Below are 27,850 nucleotides of genomic sequence, written 5' to 3' on the forward strand. Positions count from 1 at the left end.
GTTTTCATGTGAATATTATATATTTTAGATGATTCACCATTTTGTAGTGCAATTGTATTGCGGTATTAATTTTTTTGTTTTATAAATTTATATTTGTTTTCCGTTTTAAGTGTTTTATATTTTTTTTTATAAATTTACATTGCAGATGTATCATATATTTGTCAAAATCTATTTATTAGTTATTCTTTTATTGTTTCCATATTAAAAGTGGGATTTATTACGTGTATTTGAGTTATGGTAACTGAATATATTTGATGAAATATTGATTACAAATCGATTTTTTTTATATTGCTAAATGGCCATAATTTTTTTTCAATGCTATTCATGTTTCCAAATAATATAGATATATAGTGCTATTCGTGTTTCCAAACAAATCTAAAATATACTTTAGTTTTAATAATATAGATGTATAAGTTTCTTAGAATTTTGAAATATAAACATTCAATCAATCGGCAATTGTGGATATTAATCGTTATATTATTTATAATTTTGTAAGATAAGTGGTTTCTATATTGAAAATCTACTAATATGAAACTTTAGTGTGTTAAAAATCTACTATATGATGTAACTAGGGCTGTCTACGGGCGGGATGCTAATTTGAAAATAATTTAGATTGTCTTATTTTTTTTATTTTTGTCTACAATTGGTTTTATTTTAAAAATTTATGTTGTAAAGTAATATGAATCATTATTTTTCTGATTGTGATTTTTTATTCAGTTTCACCTTCGTTACCTCTCTAACATGTGATAAATTGGTAAATATGTGGTTGATAGATTTGGTGTTTGTTCTTGTGAGAGTAGATATGCCATAATTAATTTCGTAACATTACTCCAATCATTATTATTATTACAAATGTTACATTTTGATTAGTAATAATATTTAAAGTCTAATCAGTAAAATGCTTCATACGTGTCATCTTAACTCTCAGACTTACTAATAAAATGGTATGGTTCATGCTCAAACTTCTATTACATTGTCCATTCTAATACATCACTATAAGTGTCATACAAACTCCTGAAACAATTATTTTTGAAAAAAACTAAAAATGTATCATTTTGATTAGCAATAATATTTACATTTTAATCAGTAAAATGATTCATAAATGTCATCTTTACTCTCAGACTTTCTAATACATCACTATAAGTGTCAGACAAACTCCTAAAACAGTTATGTTATGAAAAAAAGACTAAGCTAACTAAGTGTTCAAATTATACGCTTTTGGGGTCCACCCTATTATATGATCCAAATTACGATCCAATGTTATATGGATTGTTTTCTATACATCATTGATATTGAAGGTTCTTGACACACAATTGGTGGAAATAGAGAACGCTCATCCCGGTGTATAAAGATGTAAATCATAACAGAAATAAACCATATTCGCATAGTTTAACTTCAAGACATCCAAAAAAATCCTTGAACTTAAATTGCGGATGTATTTCTCGAAATCTTTAAAGAAAATAATACCGAAATGCAAAATCCTTAAACTTAAATTGCCCATAAAAATGGGAATATCCAGAAGACAAATAACCAAATACGTGAAAGCAAATAAAAATGCATAAGCATTGTTAATTCAGAGAGTCCGAAAGCAAATAAAAATTCATAAGCAAATAAAAATGCATAAGCATCAACCTGATCCATTGTCAGGGGGCACGTCATTGTCATCATCATCGCCACCTCCCTGATCCATTCATGTTGTTAGACATACACGTAAACGTAAATAGCGAGGAGACAGTGATCCAGTATAGTACACATAATACTTACATTGTCGTCGCGCACGACCAAGCTCCTCAGCAATACGCGTTATGGTGAACGTCTTGTGATGCTCGGTGAAGTTAAACGCTGTTACCCTCACCTGGAAAGTGTACGACTTTCCTTCCATGTCTGCAATGAACGGAGGTATCCTACAGTCTTCAGGATTCACTCCATCTTCTGCCTATTTATCATGAAAGCAAATGAGAATGGGATGTCAGTTAGTAGGTGTCAGACACGCGGGTGGACAGAGATGTAGCGTACCAACATCTGAACAGCCTCGCTTGCTCGGAGACTATGAAGTTTCATCATCACCCCATCAAACCAAACAAACGTTCCTTCGGCAGTATCGTCAGCTATATCCATCTCCACACGGTAGCTGTTAAAAGAATATAGAGGCGTAGCCAAATTATTAACAGATTTATAAATAACAATTAAATAGAGATTATACTTACCGAAGTGCTCCAACTGCATGTGAATTATTGCATCGCCCACACGTAAATGCGGAGACGGTGCGCTGTAATTTTTACTGCATTTGGAGCAAGCCACATAACACCACCCCTTATCTGTGTCAACTCGAACAACCCTCCCAGTACATAGGAAATCGATTTCCTGCATCATGGATGAGAAGACCATATGTAAAACCATTTAGAGATGACTGGAACCAATCAAGAATGAACAGCAAGTTATCTAACCTGACTTCCAGCGGAGACGATGAAGCTGTTGAGCTCAGCGATTGTCATCTTCTCAACCTTCGCATACGACCGTAGCAGCGGGGCGGCTGATGCGAGCCCAGTGTCCCTGGCAACTAACCTGCGCATATTACAATGGTTAGGCAGTCATGATACGTCAATGCACAATGGTTAGGCAGTCACATTTAACAAACGAAAAACATACTGGTAGAATCGAACTTCCCCTGCTTTCATCTTCTTGTCAAAATACACATGTGTTCCGTACGTCGCATTGAGAAACAAACGACCTGCATAGAGAAATGCGAATATAAGGATCCGGATTATACGAATGCAAGCTGTTACTTATTATAAATGGAATCTCAATACCTCCAACCATCTTTGGGTTAATGCTAGTAGCAACAATGACCTTCGGATCAACACGCATGGCCTCAAGTTGTTTGTGGAAAGCAACAGCTTGAGAACAAATAAGCTTAGAGTGACAGTGTCATTACTGCCAACATACAGAGCATCAGTTGGTAGGATAACATCAATTAGTACTAAAAGTGAAGGATAATTACCTGTCCATTTTTATGGTCACCATGACACGATTCTTCTCCTCCGGAGGGTCAATAACAGTACTCTTGACGCTAAGGATCTCTCCTATGATGTCTACATGCAGTTCAGATCAGGTGTCAGTACAACACATCATGCACAAAGACGAACTACGTAAGAAGTATGTATTAAAGTACCTGGTAACTGAGTGTTTGTATTGGCCAAACCAAGCAGCTCCGACTGGTCACAGAACCGGAATGCTTCCTCAGGCAAGGCAGAGACCGGATCATCTATCTCGTCAAAAGACGTAGACTCATTGAAACGGATCATCAATGAAGAATCAGAAAGTCTGAAGTTCTGAGTACATCTAGCGACATCAAAATCAGCTATGGAATACATTGCACCGGCAGTAAGTCTCTCTTGGTACTGTGGTAGACGGTGAGCGCTGATTGTGGCCTGCATCATGGTTGCCTGCATATAACAACATTTTAAAAATATTAGTAATGAGTCTGTTAAACAACATTTTCAAATTCACATAACCACAAACCACAGGCCCAATCATGCTTCAAACTACTTACTCAAAGTAATCAAATGATATACGGACAAAGCATCAAATGATATTCGGACAAAAGCCACACACTTTAACCACACACGACATGAACACTCTATAGCAAGCACAAATCATGTCTAAACCAAAATGATATACAAAGCCACACACTTTTAGGACATGATTGGGTTCCACCATAAAAGCTAATGATTTGAAAAAAACCAACACACTTTGAACAGAGCAATCAAACCCTTTTGTTAAAAGTTTACTTCAACAAAATACTCCTGAAACCACTTAAAATGTTCTCAAAAATGAAATGGTAAACAAAGCAAAACACATTGAGCAAATGAAATAGTTCCGTAATCAAAAACTAATGACTTTCAAAAAAAACTAAAAAGGTTCATCAAACGCAAGATACTCTATTGTCTACTTTCCAAAAACGTAAATAGAGATGCGGAAAAAAAAAATCCAGTTACTGATTCTGTTTAAATACATGGTCAAATTCACACAAAACACAATCAACTCTAACGATCAAGAAGAGCGGGCTTTCGGAATTCACTTACATTAACATCGACCAAAAGCATATCCACCCACATAAGCTCTCCACCCCTCTTAACGTTCCTAGCCTCCCAGTATCTCAGCAGCCTAGCCTCCACAACCGATGAACACTTCCCGGTTTTCAAATCAGAAAAAAAACACCCTAGACATGGCCATTTAGAGAGATGAGTAAAATATCGATGAGATAAGCAGCAGAGAGATGAAAGGAGCAAGATCTCCATAAGGGTGAATACGAACCTATTTATAACTTGGATCTCGCCTACGGAACGACGCATTGAAGGGCTCGTACTGGGCGTCTGTATTAATGCCATTAATGTCGAGTTCCGTTACAGGAAGAGGGGAAACGATCATCGTCATTATCGCCGCCGTAATCAGACTGGGATGAACGAAGGCGGAATTTAGGTTTAGCGGGGACGCCTTTCAATGTTTTCTGCAGGAAGCAAGGGACGGGCCTGAAGCCCAAATTTATCAAAACATTAAAAAAAGAGCCCGTACGGAATCAAAATGGTGCGCACCGTTTTGATTAATGAGGACAGGTGTCGGTTACAGGGAACTCGAATTTGTGCGCTGGCAGCTGAGGTGGACCCCCTAGGAGAGATTCATAACCTATTATATATATAAAGATATATATAAAGATATTATGGTTCATCATCTTCTATAAGGGAAAATACCTGCTTTTAAAACTCATTATCTGTGACAAAAAAAAAACTCATTATCTTAAACCTACGTACAGAATTTTTCCGTGTCTTCGCTAATTTTAATAGGTCTGGGCATTCGGGGTCCCAATCGGGTTTCGGTTTAGTCCAATCGGGTTTCATTATTTCGGGTTTATCAAAATCAGTCCCATTCGGATTATATGAAAATTTGGTCCGGGACCGGTTCGAGTTATATCGGGTTCGGGTTGGGGTTAGTAAAATCTTCAAACAATCGGTACAACCCGATGTACTTTCGGGTTCGGATCCCAATCGGTTCTTCGGTTTAAATGTACCTGATTTATATATACTTTGCAACAAAAAAATAAGTAAAATCGGTTCTTCGGTTTTAAAATACTTGATTTGTACCTATTTTGTAACCAAAACATAAATAAAATCGGTTCAAAAAAAAGAAAGGAACATCAAATGTGATCATTTAAAATCAAGTGAAAGGTAAACATAGTTATTGATCAAAAGAAAACCAAATCAATGAAAGCATAAAACAAAAACCAAGATCAAATGAAAAATATTATTCAATAAAAACAAAACCAAAATCTAAAAACTTCAACCTTCAACCGCCACCTTCAACCATCAATCTTCGTATAATAGATAATTATTTTAGATGTTCAATATATTTGGAATACATATTAGGAATTGAGATCATGTTAGGTACAAGTTCTTTTTGGAAATTTTGAACGTTTTTGGTTCTATCGGGTATCCATTTAGGTTCGGGTTCGGTTCGGATAATACCCATCACCCAAAATACCATAAAACAAGATCCATTCGGTATTTATGCTGGGTTCGGATCGGTTCGGATTCATTTTTATCAGATCGAGTTCGGTTCGGGTTTTCGGGTTCGGTTTATTTGCCCAGCCCTAAATCTATCTTATTATAAAATAGTGTTTTCTTCTCTCCTAGGCCTCTCGCGCTGACACGTGTCACGGATTAGTAAAAGTCAGCGTTTCATTTATTCTAGATATTGGATGACTTGCGATCGTATGGGCTTTACTCATTATTCTCCTTCCATTAATAGTCTTTGGGTTATAATAATAAGTGCAACTATTTGGGCCGTATAATTATTGTATCTAAATGAAAAAGCCCAAATTTATATGGAATAAAAAACCTAATGTAAACACTTGTTATTGGTTTCTACATTAGATTTGAAAATCCAAGTCAAATCTATTGTTATTGGTTCTATGATTTTAAAATACATATTCAAATTCATTGTTATTGGTTTTATGATTCTAAAATAGATTTTCAAATCAGGTGTTATTCAATTTTAAGGATTTGCTTAAACATTTGATTTGGATTTGGATTTGCATAGATTTATAAATGTTTTAAAGAGTAAAATACAAAGAAGCAAATATTGAGTTATACCTTGTTATTTTGAATGGATTTGCCTTATTGGTATTTTTCAAATAGGAAGTCTATACCGACAACCCTAGAAAAAAATTGTAGAAACCAATAACACCCCCTAGAAGTATTGGTTTTTCGACTGTTCCTTGTTAGTATAGATCTAGAATTTAAAGCGACCATGGAAACAAATAAAAGAAAGACTTTATCGTTAAGCTCTTGCGTAGGGTTGATCTTTTCGCCCTACCAACGCAAAACTCGGATTTAAAGCGACTTTACTCTTTCAGATACCTTTGCATCAACACGAAACAGTGCTCTTCCGAAACGATGGACTGGTTATCGATTTGTTTCTTTGTGGTGGAGGTAGACAGAGAAAAAAATCAAGGATGAAAAGTTTCTGAAGCTGTTGTTTCTTGTGAAAAAAGATATATTATTAGCACTTCTTCCACTTTTAAATTGACAGTAACCATACAAACGTGTCTTGCCTACCAAATAACACAACCAATTTTTAAGTTTTTTTGTCAAATGTATACATTATCAAATATGTAGCCAGAATTTCTTGGACATCAAGAAACTTCAGAAGAAGAAAATATATCTATACATCGCATGAGGGTGATGATGAATTAGTTGCAAATCCATTTCATTCATTTATAAAAATCCACTTATTTTGATTTTAAAATTTATTTCATTGATAGTGAAATCTGTTTGTTTGATTTTGAAATCAAGGGATTTGTCGATGATTTGTAAATATAATTTTTTTCTAAATCCACTAAAATACTAGATCCAATAACCCCTACTCATTCTTCTCCGGACATCAGGTCAAATCCTCTCGATTCCACCGACTATAATTTAAATGAGATGTAACGTTTCCGTCTTTATTGAAATTTCATCTTTAAGTTTCACCATTAATTCTCTAATTCAAGCTCTCCCACGACGTTTGGTTTTAATTATCTCTTTTTCTCACTTCCATTGTAAGTTCCTAATTTCTTCAACTATAAAAAAAGGATGTAGAGTACTAGGAATCTCACTGCTTCAAACAAAACCCTCAACAATGGCTTGGTGGCTGATTACAAGGGAACGCTTACGTCACCAACTCAGCAAAAACTTCATCTGGAAAGTGGATCATGACGCCGTAGCCTCAATTTTCTCCAGATCGCCGTTATCTAACTCGCAGCCGCTGCTGACTGACGCGGACGCAAGCCAAGATAATATGGATATCAAAAATCAGATAAGTGATCATCAATTTCTTATCAGTACAGAGGATGTGTTTTCCTATATGCATTTGGAGATTAATGTTACTGAAGCGATTCTGAGCAGAACCTGCTTCAAAGACTTCGAAGCTTCTGGGTTTCAGGAAAACGTGTCGACCCGGATTGTAAACCTTAAGAGGAGGAACGAAGCATTTCTCTGCCCAGATTAGCCAATATTGTGACCGGAAAATGAGTGACGTCGTTTCAGTGCTTTGCTGGAACAGAGTCTAGCCTAAACCGCTTTACAGGTGAACGATTTTTATAGTTTTATTGGTTTATTGAAAACCAATTGAACCGGGTTTTTTATTACAGGGGTTTGTTGGTGCGTCGAAGATGGTTTGGTAGGTTCAACTATTAGCTAACTCAGTGAACATGGGCTTGCAAATCTTTCACGTGGAGGAAGACAACCGATCTGATCATGTTTACATGGAAGCAACTGGTGACCGGTTAAAGGATCTGGTTCGAGCTATGCTTCAACCAGTTATAATATTGGTGAGGTTTGATTAAAATTAGGAATGACTTTTGTGAGTAAATAATTGAAAGCTGGCAATGACTCTTACCATGAAATGTAAGATATGTGCATTTTTCATATAAACATATAAACAATGACGTTTACTCTCTTCTTAGCCTAAAAGATATTTAATTTTCATATTGAGTCATACGATTCAAACAAATAATTAAAAATAAATTTTTTAACACATCAGTACAAATTTTTCAAAATTAATAAAACTATCTCATATATTTTAAATCATTTTAGTATTTAAACCAATCTATTAATAAAATATTAAATAACCTATAAATTTTTGTAATTAGTTCTTTGGTTTTCGACCAATTGTTTTGCACTCATCATTCTAACAACATACAGTACTTAGCAAAAACTACATAATATAATTAAAATTTTCAAAAATAAATAAAACTCTTCATAAAAACAAAACAGAAAAATAAAATATATTTTTTCTGTTTCATCAAATTTAAGGTAACAAAAAGGAAAAAATAATCTTACAAAATTTTCTTCTTTTTTGTTACAAAATTTAACCATAGAAAAATTATTAGAAAAATATTTAAAACCATAATCAGTTATTAATACATAATCAAAATCAGAAAATTAAACAAAATCAATTAAGATATATATATATAACAATAAAAATGAAAATTTAGTTAAATTAACTTGAATTTAATTAAAATTGTAATCATCAAATAAATTTAATGTAAATACATTAAATAATCCAAAATACAAAAAATGAAAAAAAATAAATAGAGCAAATTAATAAGAACAAAAAAATATAAATCAACTTATTGTTAACGTTTTACCAAACCTAGACCTATAAAAATAAGAGCACTAACTCAAGGAATTTTAATTTATCTGACCAAAACTAAATTTAGAGAACTAAAAAATTAATAAATATGCATAAGTTTCTAAATCAATACAATTTCATTTAAAAAAATATTTATGATGTTTTTAAAATTTTATTAAAACTCATGCCGCAAAAAATAGTGAATCACATTTTTTTGGAAATTACCGAAAAACATAAGTTATAATAATTACATAATCAATACAAGTATTATTCAACAATTAGTTTGGAAAATATAAGATCTAACATTGCTTCAATCAAATAATCGTAACTATCATATACTTTAACACTTAGGGGATGTATTGAATCTGAAATTTGAAGTGATTTGATTTTAGTGAGTTTTTAGATGATTTTAGATGAATATTAGAATTTGGTATGATTTTGTTAAAGAACTCTAGAATCTCATCTAAAACCATGGATTTGGATTTTTTTTTTTTAATAACTAAGAAACCCCTCTTAAGCACCTTAAAAACATTTAAAACACTATAAAATCTCCAACTTAAATTTTGTTCAATAACAGTGGATTTTAGAGTGTTTGTTAAAATGACAAGTTCAATAACACTGGATTTTAAAGTATTTTCTAAAATCATCTTTTGAATAACAGTGGATTTGTCATTTTAATAAAAATCATCTAAAACTATTATTTGAATATACCCTAATCTCATAATACTTGTATAAACAAAAATTCACACTTCTCCGTTCAAACAAAGGTACCTATATAAGAATTTAGTTAACAATGAGTTTGACGCTTAACCTTCTAATATATAAACAAAGAATGTATAACCAAACTTTTAACACAAAAAACAAAAATACAATTACAATTAATTAAAAAATATAAATGTATTCATAAAACTTAAAACACATTAAAAACTTACAATTTAGGATTAAACAACAACAATACTAAGAATTCAAACAAATTTAGTTATGTAATTAAAATTTGGTGTACACAAAATAATTATATTCACGCTGAACTTAACACAAAAGAAAATTAACACAAAATTATATATTTTTTTAAATAAACCAATCCATCAAATCTCGCGCGTAGCGCGGACTTGCCGTAGTTTTAGTAATAACAATGTTTATTAATAAATCTTATTTTTGAAACCATCACCTATCGAACATACTATTCGATTTCTTCACCGTCTATACTAAGCTACTAATGCAAGAAACAATATATATTAGTTTTGAAACCATCTCTCTTTATATCATTTCGAAACCATCTCAGTTTTGAAACTATCAAGTATACATATATATCATGTAAAATCTACAAAAAAGTGTCAATTCAATATAGTGTATTAATATTAAAATATTGTACGTAGGTATAAGCAATAATAATTTGTGTTATTAGATGTAGATATTATGGTTAAACCATTTTTGTGTTCCAATTATACCCTTAATGAAATGATGAGAGATTAACTATAAATCTCAATGGCACAAAAGCAATATTTCAAGAAAGTTCAAGGGCAAATATGAGAAAGGCATCTGTGAAGACTTTATTGTCAATATGTTTATCAGATAAATAATCCTTTACAAATTCCATTTAAAATAATATAAATAAATTTAATTTGCAAAATACAACTTGAAAAGGAAAGAATATTCTAATATTCCCAAATGATATAAACATTTGCAGAAAACAACACGCTGAATTTTCATGTGGAGACTATTACCATAACTACAAAGAAAAGAACAAATTTTACATTGTTCTCCGTTTAAGAATCCAATACTTTAACTAAAAATATTGGATTCAAAATTTCATATTTATTGTGAAAATATAGTTAAAGAAAAATTTGAAAATAAATTATCTATGCAGGCTCTATTTTGGTATTCATCAACTGTCTCCTTACCAAAAAAAAAAAAAAGACAACAGCCTTAGGCCATTTGATAAATTCATTTTGTTACATCAGTTGGTTAATTCATATGTCTAAAAATTTATTACTACAAATTCCTCTTCAACATGACCAACATCATTATTACTACCTTCAAAAATAAATAAATAAACATCATTATTACTTTGATTAGGAGTTAGGACAATTGGTTCCCAGAGTTTAAATGCATACCAGGTGTTTGCCCTCAATTTTGCGGGTAATTATATTATATGAAGAAATATATATATTATGTTTACATTGTTATAATTTTTGAATAATACTTAAAATTTTAAAATTTTAATTTTTAATTTCAAATAGTTGGATAATCAAAATTTCAGTATATATTCTTAGAAGATCAGTGAGATTTAAATAGTTCAACAACATTAACTTTAGTCATTACAAATATTTCTCTTACAAAAAGCAATAGTATAATTAATTCAGATAATTGGTTGTAAAATTACTTTATATTTTATTTTAACACGTGAAAAAAAAATCGGGAATACTCTACCTTTCAAGAAAAAAAAAATTTGTGTAGGACCAATACAATGATCCGATACTTTTATCATGAAGATATTTTGTAAATGTTTTTGTGTGGACTTTAAAAAACATAGAAAGTTCCAATAATTTTTTTACCCCCAAATCTAAATCTTTTATATAAGAATATATAACCATTAATTTTTTTCAATAAAAAAGTTAAAGTATTTTATTTAATTATATATAAATAATTGATAAAGAAAAAGAAGTTGATAAAATATATATTATTTCTCAAATTCTACGATTAGTTACCATAAATCATTATTTGTAATATTACATGTGTTATTTGCTAATTTATATTAATTTGTTGTATAGTTACCTTTTATTTTTAGATCTAATTAAAATAAATAACTAATAAATATAACCAGTCAAATTATAACTATTTTTAAAAACTTAACCTATTAACACTTTAACAGTACATAAGAAAAATCACTTAAGTGACTTCTGAATTAATATATATTATGATTTATCTCTTTAAAACCAAAGATAAATTTGGTTAATGTAAACATGAAAACATGTATTAGGAAAATGGTAGTCTAAGTAATTTTACTCATAATTTTGTCAAATCACAAATCGCATTTTCTCACTCATTTTTTATTTAGTGTTTAACATAAAACTTAAATGGGTTAGACAAATCATTTCTTCCTTTAAAACATACATATTATATCAAAATAAAATATTTTTATTTGTATAAAATTTGTTAAAATTTTATTATTGTACATTTTAAAAGTTTATTATGCCGCAAAATATACATCTCATTATTTTTAAATAATTTATCCTACTTGTAGAACAAGTCATGTTTATTGATCTTTCTTACTCAATTTATCACAATGTTTAAAAAAATATAAAACTAATTAGTTCACATTTATACTAACACAAAAAATACATGCATCTCGACATACAAATAAAATTAAATACGTAAGAATATATAAGAACCAAGAATGCAACAAACATATTTTATTATTCCTCTCTCCTGTTTTTTATTTATGTCTCCTTTATTTTTTTTACTATTCAAAACAAGCATGATAATTTTATTATAATCAAGGCTATATGAATTATTTTAATAGAGTGTTAACTCTAGGAAAAGCATGTGAAAAATACTTTAATTAATTTAATTTTAAATGATGTACTACATAATAATTTTAAATGAATTACCATATAATATAATTTAAGTGACTTACCATATAATAATTTTAATTCATATGTTTATACTAATAGATTAATTAAATAACATTTCTTGATTAATATAATTTTAAATGACTTAACATATAATTTTTATGTTTTAAAATATAAAAATATTTTAATCAATTCTAAAAGTGATAACTTATATATGATATCACATTGTGATTGAAAAATGATGAGAATTTTTTATAATTATATATTTGACTGTTTTGCTTTCATTTGATACATTTAAGAATATATATATATATATATAGTGAATGAGCGAGTTTAATTAATATTATTTGGTTTACATTAATTAGTTTTCTGGAATTTATGATTTATTGTATTCACTACTAATATAAATATATTAAAACCCATTTTTATAATTGTTTATGTTGTATGAATTGTATAGTATCAAATTATATAATATAATCTATGATATTTAATTGTTTCTATAAATATATTATATTAATTCATCTATATTTAAGATGTTTAATTGTATGTTTGGAAACATATATTAGATTAAGTAATTCTAGGATTAGTTTCCTTTTAAAACTTGAATTAAATAAATAAAAAATAAAAACTATCAACCAATCAAATTATAACAATTAATTAGAAATGTCTCATATGAGCGACACGTCAGCATAAATCACTTAAATGACTTCTCAATTAATATATAGGAGATACTTTTTTCTTTTCGTGTAAGATTCCTGATTCATTCCTCTTTTTTTTCTTAGAAAAAAATTCCATAGGATAGCTTTTTAGTTTATTTAAAAAAGTAGTCTTCAAAAGAAAAATGATCAAAATAGATTTTATTAAAAAGTAAATATACATTTATACCCTTAGAATTAACTAATCTAGACTTAGGGTTTAAAGATGAAGTTTTAGGGATGTAATTTAAAACTTGAAAAAAATAAAAGTAAATAGAAAATTATAAAAATAAAAATTTAAATAGATTCAAAAAGTATTTTCAAATTTCAAAAGAAATTTTTAAAAAACTAAAAAAAGTGAAAAACTATTTCAAAAACAATATTTATACAAAAGTTTGAATTTGAAAACATATAATTAGAAACCATAAAAAATTGTTTTTTAAATTTTAAATTTTTTTATTTATATATCTATAAAGTAATTATTTATATATCTATAAAGTAAGGGATAGAAGGATATGTTGCCTCTTTAATAAAACTTCTTTCGATCATTTTCCTCTTTGGAAGCTTTTTGGTGGTAAATTTTTTTTTAAAAAGAACTATTTGAAAAACTACCCTTTTTAACAATTTCTTGTTTTCCTTTTAAAAATGCTATTAAATTAGTTTCTTTACAAAAAAAAAAACTAATCTAGTTTTTATCAACCAGATTTTGTTTATTAAGTTTTTCAACTAATATATGCCATATTGTTAGCCATAAACCTCTTAAACTATAGGGAAACTCTCTTTTTCTCTGAAAACTCATTATATTAAAATTAAAGGCTCAATGTGTTAAGACGGTTACAACCAGAGAGAAATTCGACGGTAAATTGAAAAGTGAATAACTAAAACATGATAATGGATAGAGATGACTAAGAAGAGAAGAGTTTCCAAGAAAAGCTTCACTTGTAATCCTTTTGAGCATGCATTCGAAAGAATGCGTTGAAGTCAAAATCGACATTGAAGACCCCAATCAATAGATTTTGATCTCTGGAGATGCATGGATCTTCCTACATTGCAATGAGGTGTGGAGAGGCTACCAGAGTAGGATTACACACAATCGTCAACGGTACAACCTCTGAAAAATAGCAGTTGACAAAATTGGGAGATGCTAAGCTTATGTTATGTTGCAGTGAAATGTGAAGGGTTGCCGACGTAGAACTACACACAAAATCCTTAACGATACATCATTTGAGATTAACTTGCTCGATGAGTGGGATGGTGAAATGGTTGATGTTATCTTTATTTTCGGTTCCATAAATGTATTCTACCATTTGCTTTATAGATATATAAATATAAATAAAAATTAAAAAATATAAAAATTTTAATAGTTTTGAATTATATGTTTTCAAAACATTTTCGATTTTCTATATAAAATTTTTCCAAATTTTTGTTTCAAAATTTCTTTTTTTTTGAAATTTTCATTTTGAAATTCAAAAATAATTTTTGAAACTGTTTTTAAAATTTTATATTTAAAAATTTAAAATTTAAAATATTCTTTATGAAAAATAAATATTTATTTATTTATTTTTAAAATAATAAATTCTTCCCCAAAACTACTATTCTTTAACTGTAAACCCATAAGTGTAGATTAGTTAATCTTAGAATTATAAATGTATATTAACTATTTAATAAAACTTCTTTTGATCATTTCCTGTAGAGTTTTTTGATAAAAAAAAATAAAAGAGGATATCCTTGGGAATTTATCTAAAATTTAAGCAAGCTTTTTTGAAACTAAACTCTTAAGGAGTCGTATAATATCAAAGAGGAAATAAACTATGTGCAAAGGAAAACTGATTCTTTTTTTCTTTACTTTAAGTAAACAATACAATTATTACAAAGAAAAGAACAAAATCCACTTCTTTTCACGTTAAGGATCTAAAATAGATTGAGACTTTTGGACACAAATTTCATTATTTAAAGTGTCAATAGATTGGGGTGCGATCGTACCAGCACTAATGCACCAGATCCCATCAGAACTCCGCAGTTAAGCGTGTTTGGGCGAGAGTAGTACTAGGATGGGTGACCTCCCGGGAAGTCTTCGTGTTGCACCCCTTTGTGTTTCAAAAAAAAAAAGTGTCAATAGATTGATATTTGTAGACGAACTAATCTTTTAAAGCTTTTAACAAATACATAATAAAAAGGAAAAAAACCTGAGGCAGTCATGGATTACGATGGTGGATTTCATGAGGTCGAAACCGATGGTAAACTATTGCTGGTATACCACCACCCGAAGTACCGCCCTATACCGCGCAAATAAAAAGCACATCCTCACCTGATGAAGCAGCTAACCAAGATCACCCTCCTCTGCCCCTTTTCTTATGCCCTTCGGTACGAGTACAATCACGAAAAGACTACCGTACAGATTCTCAACTTTTGTTGCTCACTTCTTCTCCCGAGTATGTCATCTCTAGATTCTCTACAACAAGGGCTGATCATCATCATGTACTTCCTTTGTTTTGGTGCAATAACGAAAAGTTTGGTACGAATGGTGGATGCAGTATATGCTATAACTCAAACTTCGGTACAGATTATTATTTTTGTGAATACTGTGATTTAACGTTCCACAAAGAATGTGTAGAGGCTCCACTAAAAATTAAACACCCTTACTATCCTCGTTATTCTCTCGAACTCTGCATTAATTATTATGACGCTTCTTACTGTTCATGTTGTGGAAGAAAAATAATGAATTTGAAATATCATTGTACTGTCTATCAAACTTCCATGCATCCAACATGTGCAATGAAGTCGATACCTGTTATAGACCAACAAAAAATCCATGTCCATCCCCTTACCTTTTTCCCTAGACAAAATTCTTTAATCTGCAACGTTTGTGGTTTGATAGAAAAATATGCCACATATGTCTGTCTCAGATGCAACTTTGTAGCTCACAGAGATTGTATGTATTCCCCTCACACCATCAAGATATCACGTCACCACCATCGTATCTCCCATGTTTCTTCTATTCGGTATGGAAAGTTTCCTTGTGGAGTGTGTCGTCAAAGTATTGATGGTGATTATGGTGCATATACTTGTAACAAGTGTGGTGACTACGCTGTTCACTCGAGATGTGCTCTAGGAAAAGATGTTTGGGATGGAGAAGAACTGGAAGGTATACCAGAAAAAGATGAAGATGATATAACACAAGATGCACCACCCTTCTCTAAGATATCCAAAGGGTTGATACATTATTTTCTTCATGACCATCATCTCCGACTCGAGGAAAACATACTCTACGATGAAAACAAGCTTTGCGAAGCGTGTGTCATGCCTATCTTTGAAGATAAATTGTATTCATGTACGGAATGTGACTTCATCCTCCATGAAACATGCCTAAAAGCTCGTCGCAGAATACAACATGCATTACATCTGCATTTACTTATATTAAAGACCATCAACAATGTTTCTGGTGACTTTCGGTGTGATGCTTGCTGGCGCAGTTGTGGTGGCTTTGTTTATCAGTGTCCAAAGGAGGAATGTGACTTCAAGCTAGATGTGAGGTGTGCTTCCATTTCAGAGCCTTTTGATTACCAAGGTCATGAGCATCCAATGTTCCTATCTTTAGACCCAGAAAAGAAGTTATTATGTGAGGTAAGCAAAAATATAGGTATGCAGATGTTAAATTGCATCAAATGCGATTTTATTGTGTGTATGGAATGTTCCACCTTACCATACAAAGCAAGGTATAAGAGCGACAAACATTTTCTCACACTTTCATGGTGAGAAGAGATGTGTGAGAAATATTGGTGCGAAGAGTGCGAAAATAGAGTCGACACATTCTTCTATCGGTGTAATGATTGCTGCACCATCCTTCACACTGCCTGCTTATTCAGCGAAGATCTATATATGAAACCTGGTCAATGTTTCCAATTTTACGGCAAGGAGGTTAAAATTCTTGCCAAAAGTAATATTTCTCGGCCAATTTGCGATTATTGTAGGAAGCCTTGTCAAGGCAAAATATTCACAGCAGAAGACAGCACAGCGTGTTCACGTGATTGTGCTTTTTGCCTTATTCCTTAGTTGTTGTTGTATCAACAATTGTTAAACCACGATCTACATACTTTTGAGGCTGGTGTGGCAGACCACGATCTCCTTTCATACGGAGGGAACGCAATGATCGATGACATAATGGGACTGTGAAGTCTGTGGATCAGCTTGCTCGATTGATCAAGAAATCAATGAAGAACAGAATCTCCTCCACGAGGTACTACTTGAAGCCAAGACTGCAAGGACTAATGCAGAGATGGTTTCAGGCTCATTCTTAATTTTTTTCCATAAAAAGCTTAGTAGTAGATTCATACGAATTCATTCTTTGTACATATAAATTTTTCCAAAGATGATCAATAAATTTAAAATTCCATCAAAAAAAAAAAACAATTGTTAAACTATCGTGAAGTTAAATAAATAAACTAAGTATTCAGAGTCGTTGATTTTGATTGTGTATGGAACCCCAGGGTTCTCATTGTTTTAGATATTAAGTTTCTAGTCTCTAACTCTACAAGAACAGATCTTTTATAATAATAATAACTAGGATAAGACATGCGCCGCCTTGCGCAGATTGAATTTATATGAAAATTATTTAAGAAATATCTTTTGAAAAAATAAAATTTATATTCTTGATCAAATTAATAATTTTGGCCCTTAAACAATTTTTTTTAAAAAAATTTGTTAATTACATAATTTGTTTACTAATGAGGTGATCCCATTTTTAAAAATATTTTAGGTCAAAAAATCACTTATTGCATAAGAACCAAACGTTTAGGCCGAAAAATCTCAGGCATACTATTTGGTTACAATTAAACTATGCTAGCTCGGTTTTATATCATGATTTAGAAATTTAAAAGTTAATTATGGTTATGAGAAGTTTACATTCACGTGTCATCATATCTATCTTCAATATTTTTCTCATTTTTGTGTCGTTTTTCATTTTGGTTATTGCTCGATATAAATATTGATTTTTGAGTTTATTCCCATTTCGTTATTTTGTTTTGGCCTGAGATTTAGAAAATGTTTAAGATTTAAAATTATTAAATAGATACATACTTAGGTTAAGATCCGCACTTTGTGCAGAATAAATATTTTATATTTTATATTTATTACTTATTTTGTGTTTTTCTGCATATAATGAAATAATAAAATAATAATTATATAATAAACAACTAAGAAATCAGTTACTATTACGTAATAAATTGGCGTGCACATATAAATCAAACGACCGTTCTTGTTTATTCGCAATCATTGTAGAGTAAATCAAAACAATCAATTTTATCTATCATATATGATATATAATTAAACTTAAATGATATTAACAAAGATATATAGTATACTTTTAATATGGATATTTATTAAATGAGGTTTCTACTCATATGATTTTATGATTATTTTCATATTTGTGTAACAAAATTTTACACCAATGATTTTTTTTTAATGTGGAATGTTTAGTGGTTTTAATAATTTATAATCATTTAAAAAAGTAATGAAGGTTCAAAATTAAAATATTAATTTTCAATATATGTTCAATGCGGATATCAAAATATAAATATGTATGTTCATATGATGTATAGATTAATTTAAACAATATGAAATATATATATATATATATATATATATTTACATAAACACCTATTAAAATAAAATTATTTATTCATATGATTTTATAATCATTGTATCTTATTATTGAAAACAATTTAAACCTTGATCACAAAAGTTTATGTGAAACTTTAAACAGTTTTAGTAATTTATACCCATTTTGAAAAATTCAAAATACAACATGTACAAAAAATATAGACTTTTATTATATGATTAATGTAATTGTGTAATTTATTTTAATAATAAATAATTAAACAAAAATGATAGAAAGTGCACAGATTGTTAGCAAATCTTTATCATTTAAAATCATTAATTGCCATATATATCTTAATCACAATTGATAATTTCGTAGGTTTTATTTAAGAAAATGACATATAATAATTTCAATTTGATAAATGAATGGTCCATAATGGACATACTATATAATATAACATTCACTGACAATTTAATTTTGAACTAACAAAATTTTCAATTGATTTACAAGCCGCCACATAAGGAAAATTAGCATTCCAATTATGTGACAACTCAGCATAACACTTTTTTAGTTAGTACGAAGTTCGTTAACCTTTAGGACTGGCCATGTGATTTTCTCGTTAAGTGCATCACCAATCAAAAATATATCAGCGGTTGGCCTCCACAAATATGACTTATCATTGAACACCTTCAGAACTTCAATACTAACAGCATTGGGACCTAGAGGTATATTGTTGACCATATCTTTGGATTTAGCCGAGCACATGAGACCTTCAGCAACAACCTCGTCCTCTTCATTGGTCCAATCATATATCTTGCATCTTCGAAATTCACCTTCCTTGGTTTGCTAAAATATAAGAAGCAAATGATTAGAGATAACACATATGTTATTATAAGAAGAAAACAAGATTAGAAAACTTTATCATGGATACATCTTCAGAAAAGATTGGATCCCTATCCAAAATCACTTTATCCATTAGCCAAGCTATTTTGTATCCCACAGCTTCCTCAAGAGTTAACACATCTGTTGTACTCCTCCGCAGAGAAGCTCCTGAGCTTAGTGCAGACTTAACAACGACAGCCACTGCATTAGGACCAATTGGTATACAACCAATTTTATACTTCAATTAAGCAAAGCAAAATTCTCCTTCACCGACAACAACATCTTCTGATTCAATCTAATCAAGTATTTGTACTCACACAAATATCTATTGATTATCAATCCAAATATTCAAACCAAACCAATTTATATGTTAATTTTAGGTACTTTGACATATGCTATTCAAATTTATATGTAATATATTTTTTTGTTTATAGATTTTGAGAAATTTAAAGTATATAATGAATTTTAAAATTTTTAAAATAATTTAAATGGGTTATCCGAACCCGAACCGAACCCGCAAAGATCCGAACCGAACCCAAACTGAAATTTAGAAATATCCGAATAGGGCTGAAATCTTTGAACCCGAAAATCCGAAACCCGAATAGACCCGAACCGAACCCGAATGGGTTCCCCAACGCTCATCCCTAGTACGAATTATATGTTATAATTTTTTAAATGTTTATTATTAATATATAGGAGATGAGAGAGAGAAAGAGAGAGAGTACACGCTTAGATCTGTTTATAAAAAGAATCTGAACAATCCAAATCATCTTAAATTTTGTCGAAATCTCTATATAAATCTATCCGAAAACAAATAACTGAGAATAGTCACCTACCCATTATCTTAAACAAAAAAATTGATATCTTCTGAAAAGTGTAGGAGTCTTCTTTGTGGTTCCTTCAAAAAAGTTATGGTTACTGAAAAGTCTTTTGACTCTGATAAACACTCAAACAACATTATATAAGGGTATGTTACAAAAATGGAGAATCGATCAAATTCATGCAAGAGCATTTAGTTTCTTTTCATAGAGTTTTGCTCTTCGAAGAGCATCTAATGCTTCAGCTTGCTTCCCCGAACGTTTCAGGGTCACAGCTTTTATCTTCTCTGCTTTGATGCGTTCTTCCAGTTGACTTCTCTCCTGGCTATTATCACTCTCCTTGGCTGGACTCGGTTTCACCGCTTCACGCACTGGTTTTGGAGTAGCTTGTGTCGTGTCTGGCTTACTAGCCGACGCATTCGCAGGACTGTCTAGTCCGATAGCCTTGAGGGCAGACAAGAGTTGAGGATCCAGAAAATCTTCCACTGCTACATTATCATCTACCGGTTCTGATTTTGAGGATGTTGAATCCTCTAGCTGAGCTTCAAGAGTTTTGGCAATTTCGAACTCAGCTTCAGCTTCTTCCATCTTACCTTCCCTACGAAGCTTCATGGCTTGACGTTTGTGGCTTAGCGACTCTTGCTGCAGCTTAAAACGGTCACGACTAGACATTGGCTTCGGACCAGCTGAACTTGAAGGGCTATTCTCTTTCTCTCGTACAACAGGAGGCTGCGTTGCAGAAACCAAACCATCTCGTCCGAGTTTTTCAGGGGAAGGGTTTTCTCCTTCTTGTAGTCTCCTCTCCAACAATTTCGCTTGTTGCAATGCCTCTTTAGCTTCACTTATCTTTCCTTCTTTCTTCAAAGCAAGTGCCTTTCTCTTGTGAGCCAGTATATCTTGCTTAAGGGTATTCTGAGGAGATGTATTTTGAACAGAAGCTGATTCAATACTACCAGGTGCTGAGTCTTCTTCACTTGCCAGTGTTTGCTGAGTACCAAACTCTGACCTGGACTCAGCTTTTCCTTTCTCTGCAGGAATTGGAGACCTCTCACACTGCTCACCAGTCAGCAAATCAATCATACTTGGCTGCTGCTGGCCTGATTGTGAAACAACTCTACTTTCACTCATCCCACCATGTGCGCTAAAGGAACCGGACTTAGCAGGGGAGATTAAGTCTCCTAACAAGTCATAGTTACCTTGAGCAGCACTTGCAGATTTAACTGACTTGTCGTCCATTTGAGATCCAACTAATAAATCAACATCCATATAGTTTGTAGGATTGATGGTAGAAGCTGAGACTTTCTTCTCAAACTGCTGACCGCTCAAAGCTTCACCCACTGGCTCATCCTTGGGGGTCTCCAGTTCAGCTAGCTGTGCTTCCAAAACTTTGGCATTACTGTACAATTCATCAGCCTCTCTGTTTTTCCCTTGACGCTTGAAGGCAAGTGCTTTCCTTTTCAAGTCCAGAAGTTCTCTTTGGATTTGCCCCTTTGTTTTGGCTGCTATCCGTGGACCAGTAGACTGCATAGAGCTAAATGCAGCTTCTTGTTTCTTTGGTTCTTCATCCTCCCATCCCAAATTCTTAAGAGTCGACAATAGTGCTGGATCCTTCATATCATTTTCTGTAACACTATCATCTCCTACATTCATCCCACTATCAGTAGATGTTTTCTTGCCTGAATCAGTCTCTACCAACTGGGCTTCCAATATTTTAGTCTGTTTTTGAACTTCCTCTGCTTCATCAACACTACCTTGACGCCTCAAAGTTAGAGCTTTTCTTTTCAGCGCTAAGAGTTCTCGTTGTATTTCAGCTTTGCTTCTTCTTGGTTTCGTACTAACTGGTTCGACTCTTCCAGATGAATCACCCGCATGATTATTATCTTCATCATTCCAGCCTAAGCTCTTAAGCATCGAGAGGTAACTCGGATCATTTAACTCCTCATCTTTTACATCTACCTCTCCATCATCATCCAGAGAATCAACAGAGATATCAGGCATATCTTTTTCACGAATAGCCTTTCCTGCTGCAGCTAACTTTGACGAATTGTCCAGCTCTTCAAGCTGCTCTTGGAGAACCGCTCCTTTCTTCAATTCCTCTTCAGCTTCGTTAAACTTCCCTTCCCTTTTCAAAGTAAGCGCTTTCTTTTTCACTGCAAGAAGCTCCCTCTGTATCGCTAGCCTGCTTCTGGGAGGATGTTTCAGGCTCGTATCAGCACCTTGTGAGGATGTATCAGCAGCAGACTCTAGTTCCCTCTCAAGTAGTTTTGCCTTCTTCAGTGTAGCCAAGGCCTCTGCAGCATTTCCAGCTCGCTTTAGAGTGAGAGCTTCTCTTTTCAATGCCTGAATCTCAGCTAAACGTTCTTCTCTGTTGTTAGGAGGAGACTGAGTGTGGAGATTCTCACGGTGACCAGGATCCTCGGTCCAGCCCAAAGATTTCAAGGCAGAAGCAATAGCTGGATCCTCCATATCTTCATCTGTGACATCAAATTCACCATCAACTCCAATATCATCTACAGTTCCCACAAGGTTACCAATGTCAAAATCATGGCTTCCCTCATATTGCGGTAACAGATCATCTTCTTTGTCATCATCCATACTGTTGATAAGCGCGGATAGCTCATCATCAGATTCATCAGCCCCACCCAGAAGTTCCTGCTCTTCAATCTCCCTTTCCAAAACTTTAGCTCTTTTCAGCTCCTCTTTAGCTTCTGCAAGCTTCCCTTCACGTTTAAGCGCAAGTGCCTTTTTCTTAATGGCAATCACCTGACTCTTGTCGATTCCCCCTCCACTCTTCTGTTGTGGGTTAGTCGTCCTTCCAGGGATCTCACGGAGAAGAGACGAAAACTCGCCCTCCAAACTCACAGTAGCTGGTTTCTTATCTTCATCATCAGACCAACCAAGATCCCTCAGCTCAGCTGCCAAATCATCTTTCCGTGGAGGCTTTTGTGATTTGCTAGATTCTTTAGTAGCAGCCTTGTTCTTCTGCGTCGCGGCGGAGACATCTCGCATGGACAGTGCTCTTTTCCGGTCCTTCCTCAAGGATATCTCTAGCGCGTCCGCCTGCCTCTCAAGCTCCTTCCCTCTCTTAAAGGCCTTCAGAGCTTCTTCAGACTTCCCTTGTTGTTTGAGGACTCTGTACTTGATCTTCTCTTCTACTGCTTGTTTGCGCAACTCTTGAGGAGTAGCATCCAACTCCATACTGCTGCTGCTTCCCATTTCTTTAGATGTAACCCTGTCTGACTCGGATGAAGAAGATACATCAACATCAGATCCAAGAATCTCACTGAGAACATCATCCTCATTCTTTACGGTCCTTTTAGAGCCACCTGCTGATAAAATCACAAACCTATTTTAAACCAAAACCAATGTAATCAATGAGATTTTGTAGAATCGTAGGATACTCTACCTTTTGCAGCTCTGTTTTTGTAGCCATGACGCAGCTCAAAGCGAGCAGCTTCTTCAAGTTGCTTACAAGGATCACATATACGCACAGGTGAGTCACCTTGTCCACGTAGGGACATTCGCTGCTGGGTGCAGCTACCACAGAACAAGCCCCCACATCTCCGGCAATGATGCTGTAAAACAAAAACACATAGACTCTCACTTATAAAGACACAAAACATGCATCAATAGACAGATCATTCAGTTAAGTGTTCGATCCCAACTTTCAATCAAAAACTAGATCCAGAAGACTGAGTCCCTGAAGATCTCGAGGCAAGTATTGAATAGATCGAAACGAAGAGTAAAGAGAGGCAGGGGAGAAAGAGACCTTGCGATTGATGAAATTAAATTGAGAAGAGCATCCTTGACAATGAGAAGCATCGACGACCCAACTGTTTCCTCTCAGAGAAGGCTTCGCCGGCAATCCGATCTTTTCCAACATTTTCTTGGGAAAACTAGAAAAGATCGATGCTTTGAAAGTAAACACGTTCGAGCAGATAGATCACTTGAAGAAGACAACCCCTTTTTTTTTCTCCTCTCTAATCTTATTTTCCAGAATTATTAAATTATAAATCTCTTTCCTCTATTCTTTCTCTTTAAATAATAATAATAATAATAATTCATCTAAAGATACGGTGCCGTTTAGTGGATACGGTGGCGTTTAACGTAGATACATCCACATATAAAAGGAGCCACCACAGACGCGAAAACTCACTAAAGCACGAAAGAGAAAACCCTAAAGAAGAAATCGCAAGAGCGGGCCCAGTTCGCGCACGATGATCATCCCAGTTCGTTGCTTTACTTGTGGAAAGGTTTGTTTCTCCTTTTATTTCGTTTATTTGAAGGAAATTTTGATAGTCTCTAGCTAGTGTTACAAATTTTTCTCTATTACGATAAAAGAGTTTTTGAGGTTCTATGAATCGTAGGTGATTGGGAACAAATGGGACACTTACCTCGATCTTCTCCAGGCTGATTACACCGAAGGGTAACCCTTTTTGATTCCCTCATTGTACTTACTTTTTTCTGAGAAAAAAAGAGAGTCTTTGTATGATGGTTTTTGTAAGTACATCACATGATTGATCTGTTTCTCAACTTCTGTTTTGCAACTTGATCATTTTGAACTTCATATATGTTAGCTCTGTAACTTAAAGCAGGTTGTTACTGGTGTTTCGATTCTGTTGTTTGCATCTCTAGTTTAATCTTTATCCCCCTATGCGTTAAGCTGTTTTACGTTCTCAAATTTAACATTTATTTATGATGAGTTGCGAATTGGTTTATGTTTTTTGGAATATGCAGGGATGCTCTTGATGCGATTGGGTTAGTTCGTTACTGCTGCAGGCGCATGCTTATGACTCATGTCGATCTTATCGAAAAGCTTCTTAACTACAACAGTAATACTATCTCCTCCATTTCATTTTGCCTTTCTGTGATTCTTTTCCATGTTAATTTTGCTTAATTCTTTTCCTTGCAGCTTTGGAGAAATCTGATGCCAATTAAAAAAATATGCTATAACAAATAACATATGAGCAAGAGGAAATAGTGAAGTCTTTCCCTATGAATGATGATGTTTCAATATTTTCTACTTGGGAAGTTGGGTCTAGTTTTAGACTACTTTTTGAACCACAAATAAAGCTCGAGCTTGCTTGTAGATTCGTCCTCTGTTGATTGGTAATCTAGTCTAGTCTACTGATAAGATTTTATATTTCTAAGAATTCAGTCTACAATCTTAATCAATGGTCAATTGTGCGAAGCAAATCCTATCATGGCTGTACATTCTTAAGATAGTCGCAAAACAGAGTCGTATAATAATCACAACATTGCATATAAACGATAAAAACTTCAAGTTCAGAAACAAATAGGCATTTCATAAGTAAATCGTATATTTAAATTTTAAACGGTATAAGATATAAACAGCATGAAACTTCTCCACACATAAATTTTATTAACAAACCACAAACTTTGCAAGTAATATATATTGTATAAAGAGACATAAAATCAACCAACATATTATTTAAAGCCATTTATAGGATAATCAAAATTCTTTAGGCCCATCGGTTTGTCTTAAAGTACTCCACCATCTGATCATACATCTCATCGATATCATGTTCAAATTCAAAGCCTTCATTGATGAGTTTTTCTGAGGAAAGCGTCAGTTTCGCAGTTGCTAAGCACTCTTCAAATCTGCCAAATTTCACAACCCAAACAAATGATATGAGAAATCAATCAGAAACTTTTTCTTAATTAAAATTTGCAATTTATGTGGAGATAAATGCTTACTCTGACAAAACATTGTACCGAGGATATCTTTTTCTGAGAAAATCCGCAAGCTCTGGAATATTTGTGTTGTAAGAACAACAAATGTAGCGACCAGAAGCTGTTTCTTTTTCCGCAAGAAACAGATGGGCACAAGCTAGGTCATCCACGTGGATGAACGAGATGGAGCCAGATAGCTTCTGCATTTCCTTGAGAGCGTTCAGATGCATTTCTTTCCCTAACAACAAAACCAATCATCTTGTAGTTGTCTGTGAAACTTTAACAGAAGGTATCAAATTAAAAAGAAAAAAATCATGTTTCCATGATCTAAAAACACTGTTTTTTGTGAATAAAATTTAACATTCATTCAAAAAAGAAAAAAAAATCATGTTTACGGGTAATCAAAGACATCGAGAGAGATAAACTGCTCGGAGGAGGATCATCGATGAGAGTGTTTCCAGCTATGAGTGCTGGAACCACGGTAACGAGATCGATATTATTCTCTTGCGCAAATTGATAAGCTGCCTTTTCTGCTAACACCTTTGAGATTGGGTAGGCCTAGAAAAGAACAGCAAGAAGTAAGTAAACTTGGTAAGGAACAAAACCTATCTTGTGTAGCAAGTAATCGTGATTTACCCAGTTAAACGGCTTCTCCTTTCTGAGAAAATCAATATCAGACCAGTTTTCTTCGGTCATCACAAGTCCAGGTCCTGAAAGATTGTTGATAGAAACCGCAGCAGCTGAAGAAGTGTAGATCACACGCTTGACTGAGTTCGAATTTAAGCAAGATTTCAACACGTTGATCACTCCTTGTATCGCTGGATTGATCATGTCTTTCTGTACATTGAAACACCAAACACGATCAGCTGGAAATGTTTCGTTTTTTTAGAGTAACAAATATGTTAAAAGAACAGACCTCGGGATCTTGGGTTGTAAAGCTGATTGGCGTTGCCACATGGAAAACATATTCACAACCCGAGACTGGTGAATTGAAACTCCCTTCATCGGTCAAGTCCGCCTTGAAGATGTTAAGGTCCCCTTGCTCTTGAAGTACCCTAAGGACTGCCATTTTCTTCACATTTTCTGCAAATTTTAGAATAAAGAGTCACTAAACATTCAAAATGGCTTGAGACATATACAATGAAAGAAGAAATGAAGAACCTGGATCTCTGACGGTGGTGTTAACTTCGTAGCCACTTTGAAGCAAACGATCGATGAGAATAGAAGCTAAGTTTCCTGTGCCACCGATGACACAAACCTTCTTAGTTCCGGTGGTCTGATCAGTGCTTGTCATCTGATATATTATAAATTCTTAACCGCACAGAACTTTATATTTGTTTGTTATGAGGTTTAACGTCTTGAGACTTCTATATAGGAAGTAAAAGTAAAAGTTGCAAAGCTTATAGTCTCTCTTCTCATTTGGTACAACCATTGATCAAAAAGGCTTTTTAGAAGGTAAGCACGTGACTCAACTAACTTGTTCACCTTCTTCCTCTTCCTAAATTCTCACCTAAGAATCAGAAGAAGACTCGGAACTTTTTACTGACTTGCAGATTTGTTATCATTTAACTAAGTAATCACAAGATTTTTGTAAGTTCATCTTCTTTAACCAGATTTTGATCTTTTTACTTGATTTTTTTCAGAACAAACCCATTTGATTAAACATAAATTGCTAGAACCTTGTTCATATTACCCGAACCAAACCAATACTTACCAACATTTCATAAAAATACCGAACAGTTCCTTACGTTTGAAATAATCCAAAATCTGAAAGAACCAAACATCAGGACCATAGCTAGGATCTAGTTCATATGTCACCTAACTGCCTTAGGCTTGACACTTGACAGTAATTTTATTTTTATGGTGTTTTTATAGATTAGCAACAAATCCAATATAAGAGAGTTTCATATGAGAGAAAGCCAT

General features: G+C 32.9%; 3 protein-coding genes, 2 long non-coding RNA genes and 1 other non-coding gene across 8 annotated transcripts; 3 read left to right on the forward strand and 3 right to left on the reverse strand.

Annotated features, from left to right (window-relative positions):
* Nucleotides 1-1,464: 1,464 nt before the first annotated feature.
* Nucleotides 1,465-4,773, reverse strand: LOC106374808. Of its 2 annotated transcripts, none has more exons than XR_002655342.2 (11): nt 4,318-4,773; nt 4,086-4,222; nt 3,173-3,446; nt 3,002-3,092; nt 2,811-2,934; nt 2,650-2,731; nt 2,448-2,565; nt 2,208-2,364; nt 2,021-2,131; nt 1,765-1,936; nt 1,465-1,681 (listed from the first exon to the last, which is right to left on the reverse strand). It is a non-coding gene; the product is annotated as an uncharacterized LOC106374808 (long non-coding RNA). The 2 variants fall into 2 exon arrangements; XR_002655341.2 differs by having other exon boundaries at nt 2,017-2,131; nt 4,318-4,603.
* Nucleotides 4,774-6,644: 1,871 nt separating this feature from the next.
* LOC125580864 lies at nt 6,645-8,037 on the forward strand. The gene is made up of 2 exons (XR_007318607.1): nt 6,645-7,623; nt 7,688-8,037. It is a non-coding gene; the product is annotated as an uncharacterized LOC125580864 (long non-coding RNA).
* Nucleotides 8,038-14,906: 6,869 nt separating this feature from the next.
* LOC125581196 lies at nt 14,907-15,025 on the forward strand. Its single transcript, XR_007318903.1, has one exon. It is a non-coding gene; the product is annotated as a 5S ribosomal RNA (ribosomal RNA).
* A 5,305-nt stretch (nt 15,026-20,330) lies between these two features.
* LOC106376788 (rootletin) lies at nt 20,331-24,243 on the reverse strand. Of its 2 annotated transcripts, none has more exons than XM_013816909.3 (3): nt 24,003-24,243; nt 23,640-23,808; nt 20,331-23,559 (listed from the first exon to the last, which is right to left on the reverse strand). In XM_013816909.3, exons 1-3 carry the CDS (start codon nt 24,114-24,116, stop codon nt 20,414-20,416), a joined length of 3,429 nt encoding a protein of 1,142 aa, XP_013672363.2. In that variant the 5' UTR covers nt 24,117-24,243; the 3' UTR covers nt 20,331-20,413. The 2 variants fall into 2 exon arrangements, with proteins under 2 accessions (XP_013672363.2, XP_013672362.2); XM_013816908.3 differs by having other exon boundaries at nt 20,331-23,562.
* A 118-nt stretch (nt 24,244-24,361) lies between these two features.
* On the forward strand, nt 24,362-25,437 carry LOC106374811 (DNA-directed RNA polymerase subunit 10-like protein). The gene is made up of 4 exons (XM_013814750.3): nt 24,362-24,486; nt 24,601-24,659; nt 24,971-25,065; nt 25,146-25,437. Exons 1-4 carry the CDS (start codon nt 24,451-24,453, stop codon nt 25,169-25,171), a joined length of 216 nt encoding a protein of 71 aa, XP_013670204.1. The 5' UTR covers nt 24,362-24,450; the 3' UTR covers nt 25,172-25,437.
* A 162-nt stretch (nt 25,438-25,599) lies between these two features.
* Nucleotides 25,600-27,291, reverse strand: LOC106374812 (anthocyanidin reductase). Its single transcript, XM_013814751.3, has 6 exons — nt 27,089-27,291; nt 26,844-27,010; nt 26,564-26,764; nt 26,323-26,485; nt 25,952-26,165; nt 25,600-25,855 (listed from the first exon to the last, which is right to left on the reverse strand). Exons 1-6 carry the CDS (start codon nt 27,219-27,221, stop codon nt 25,717-25,719), a joined length of 1,017 nt encoding a protein of 338 aa, XP_013670205.2. The 5' UTR covers nt 27,222-27,291; the 3' UTR covers nt 25,600-25,716.
* Between the last annotated feature and the right edge of the window lie 559 nt (nt 27,292-27,850).

This window comes from Brassica napus, chromosome C1, assembly GCF_020379485.1.
Source record: "Brassica napus cultivar Da-Ae chromosome C1, Da-Ae, whole genome shotgun sequence".
Classification (NCBI taxonomy): Eukaryota; Viridiplantae; Streptophyta; class Magnoliopsida; order Brassicales; family Brassicaceae; genus Brassica; species Brassica napus.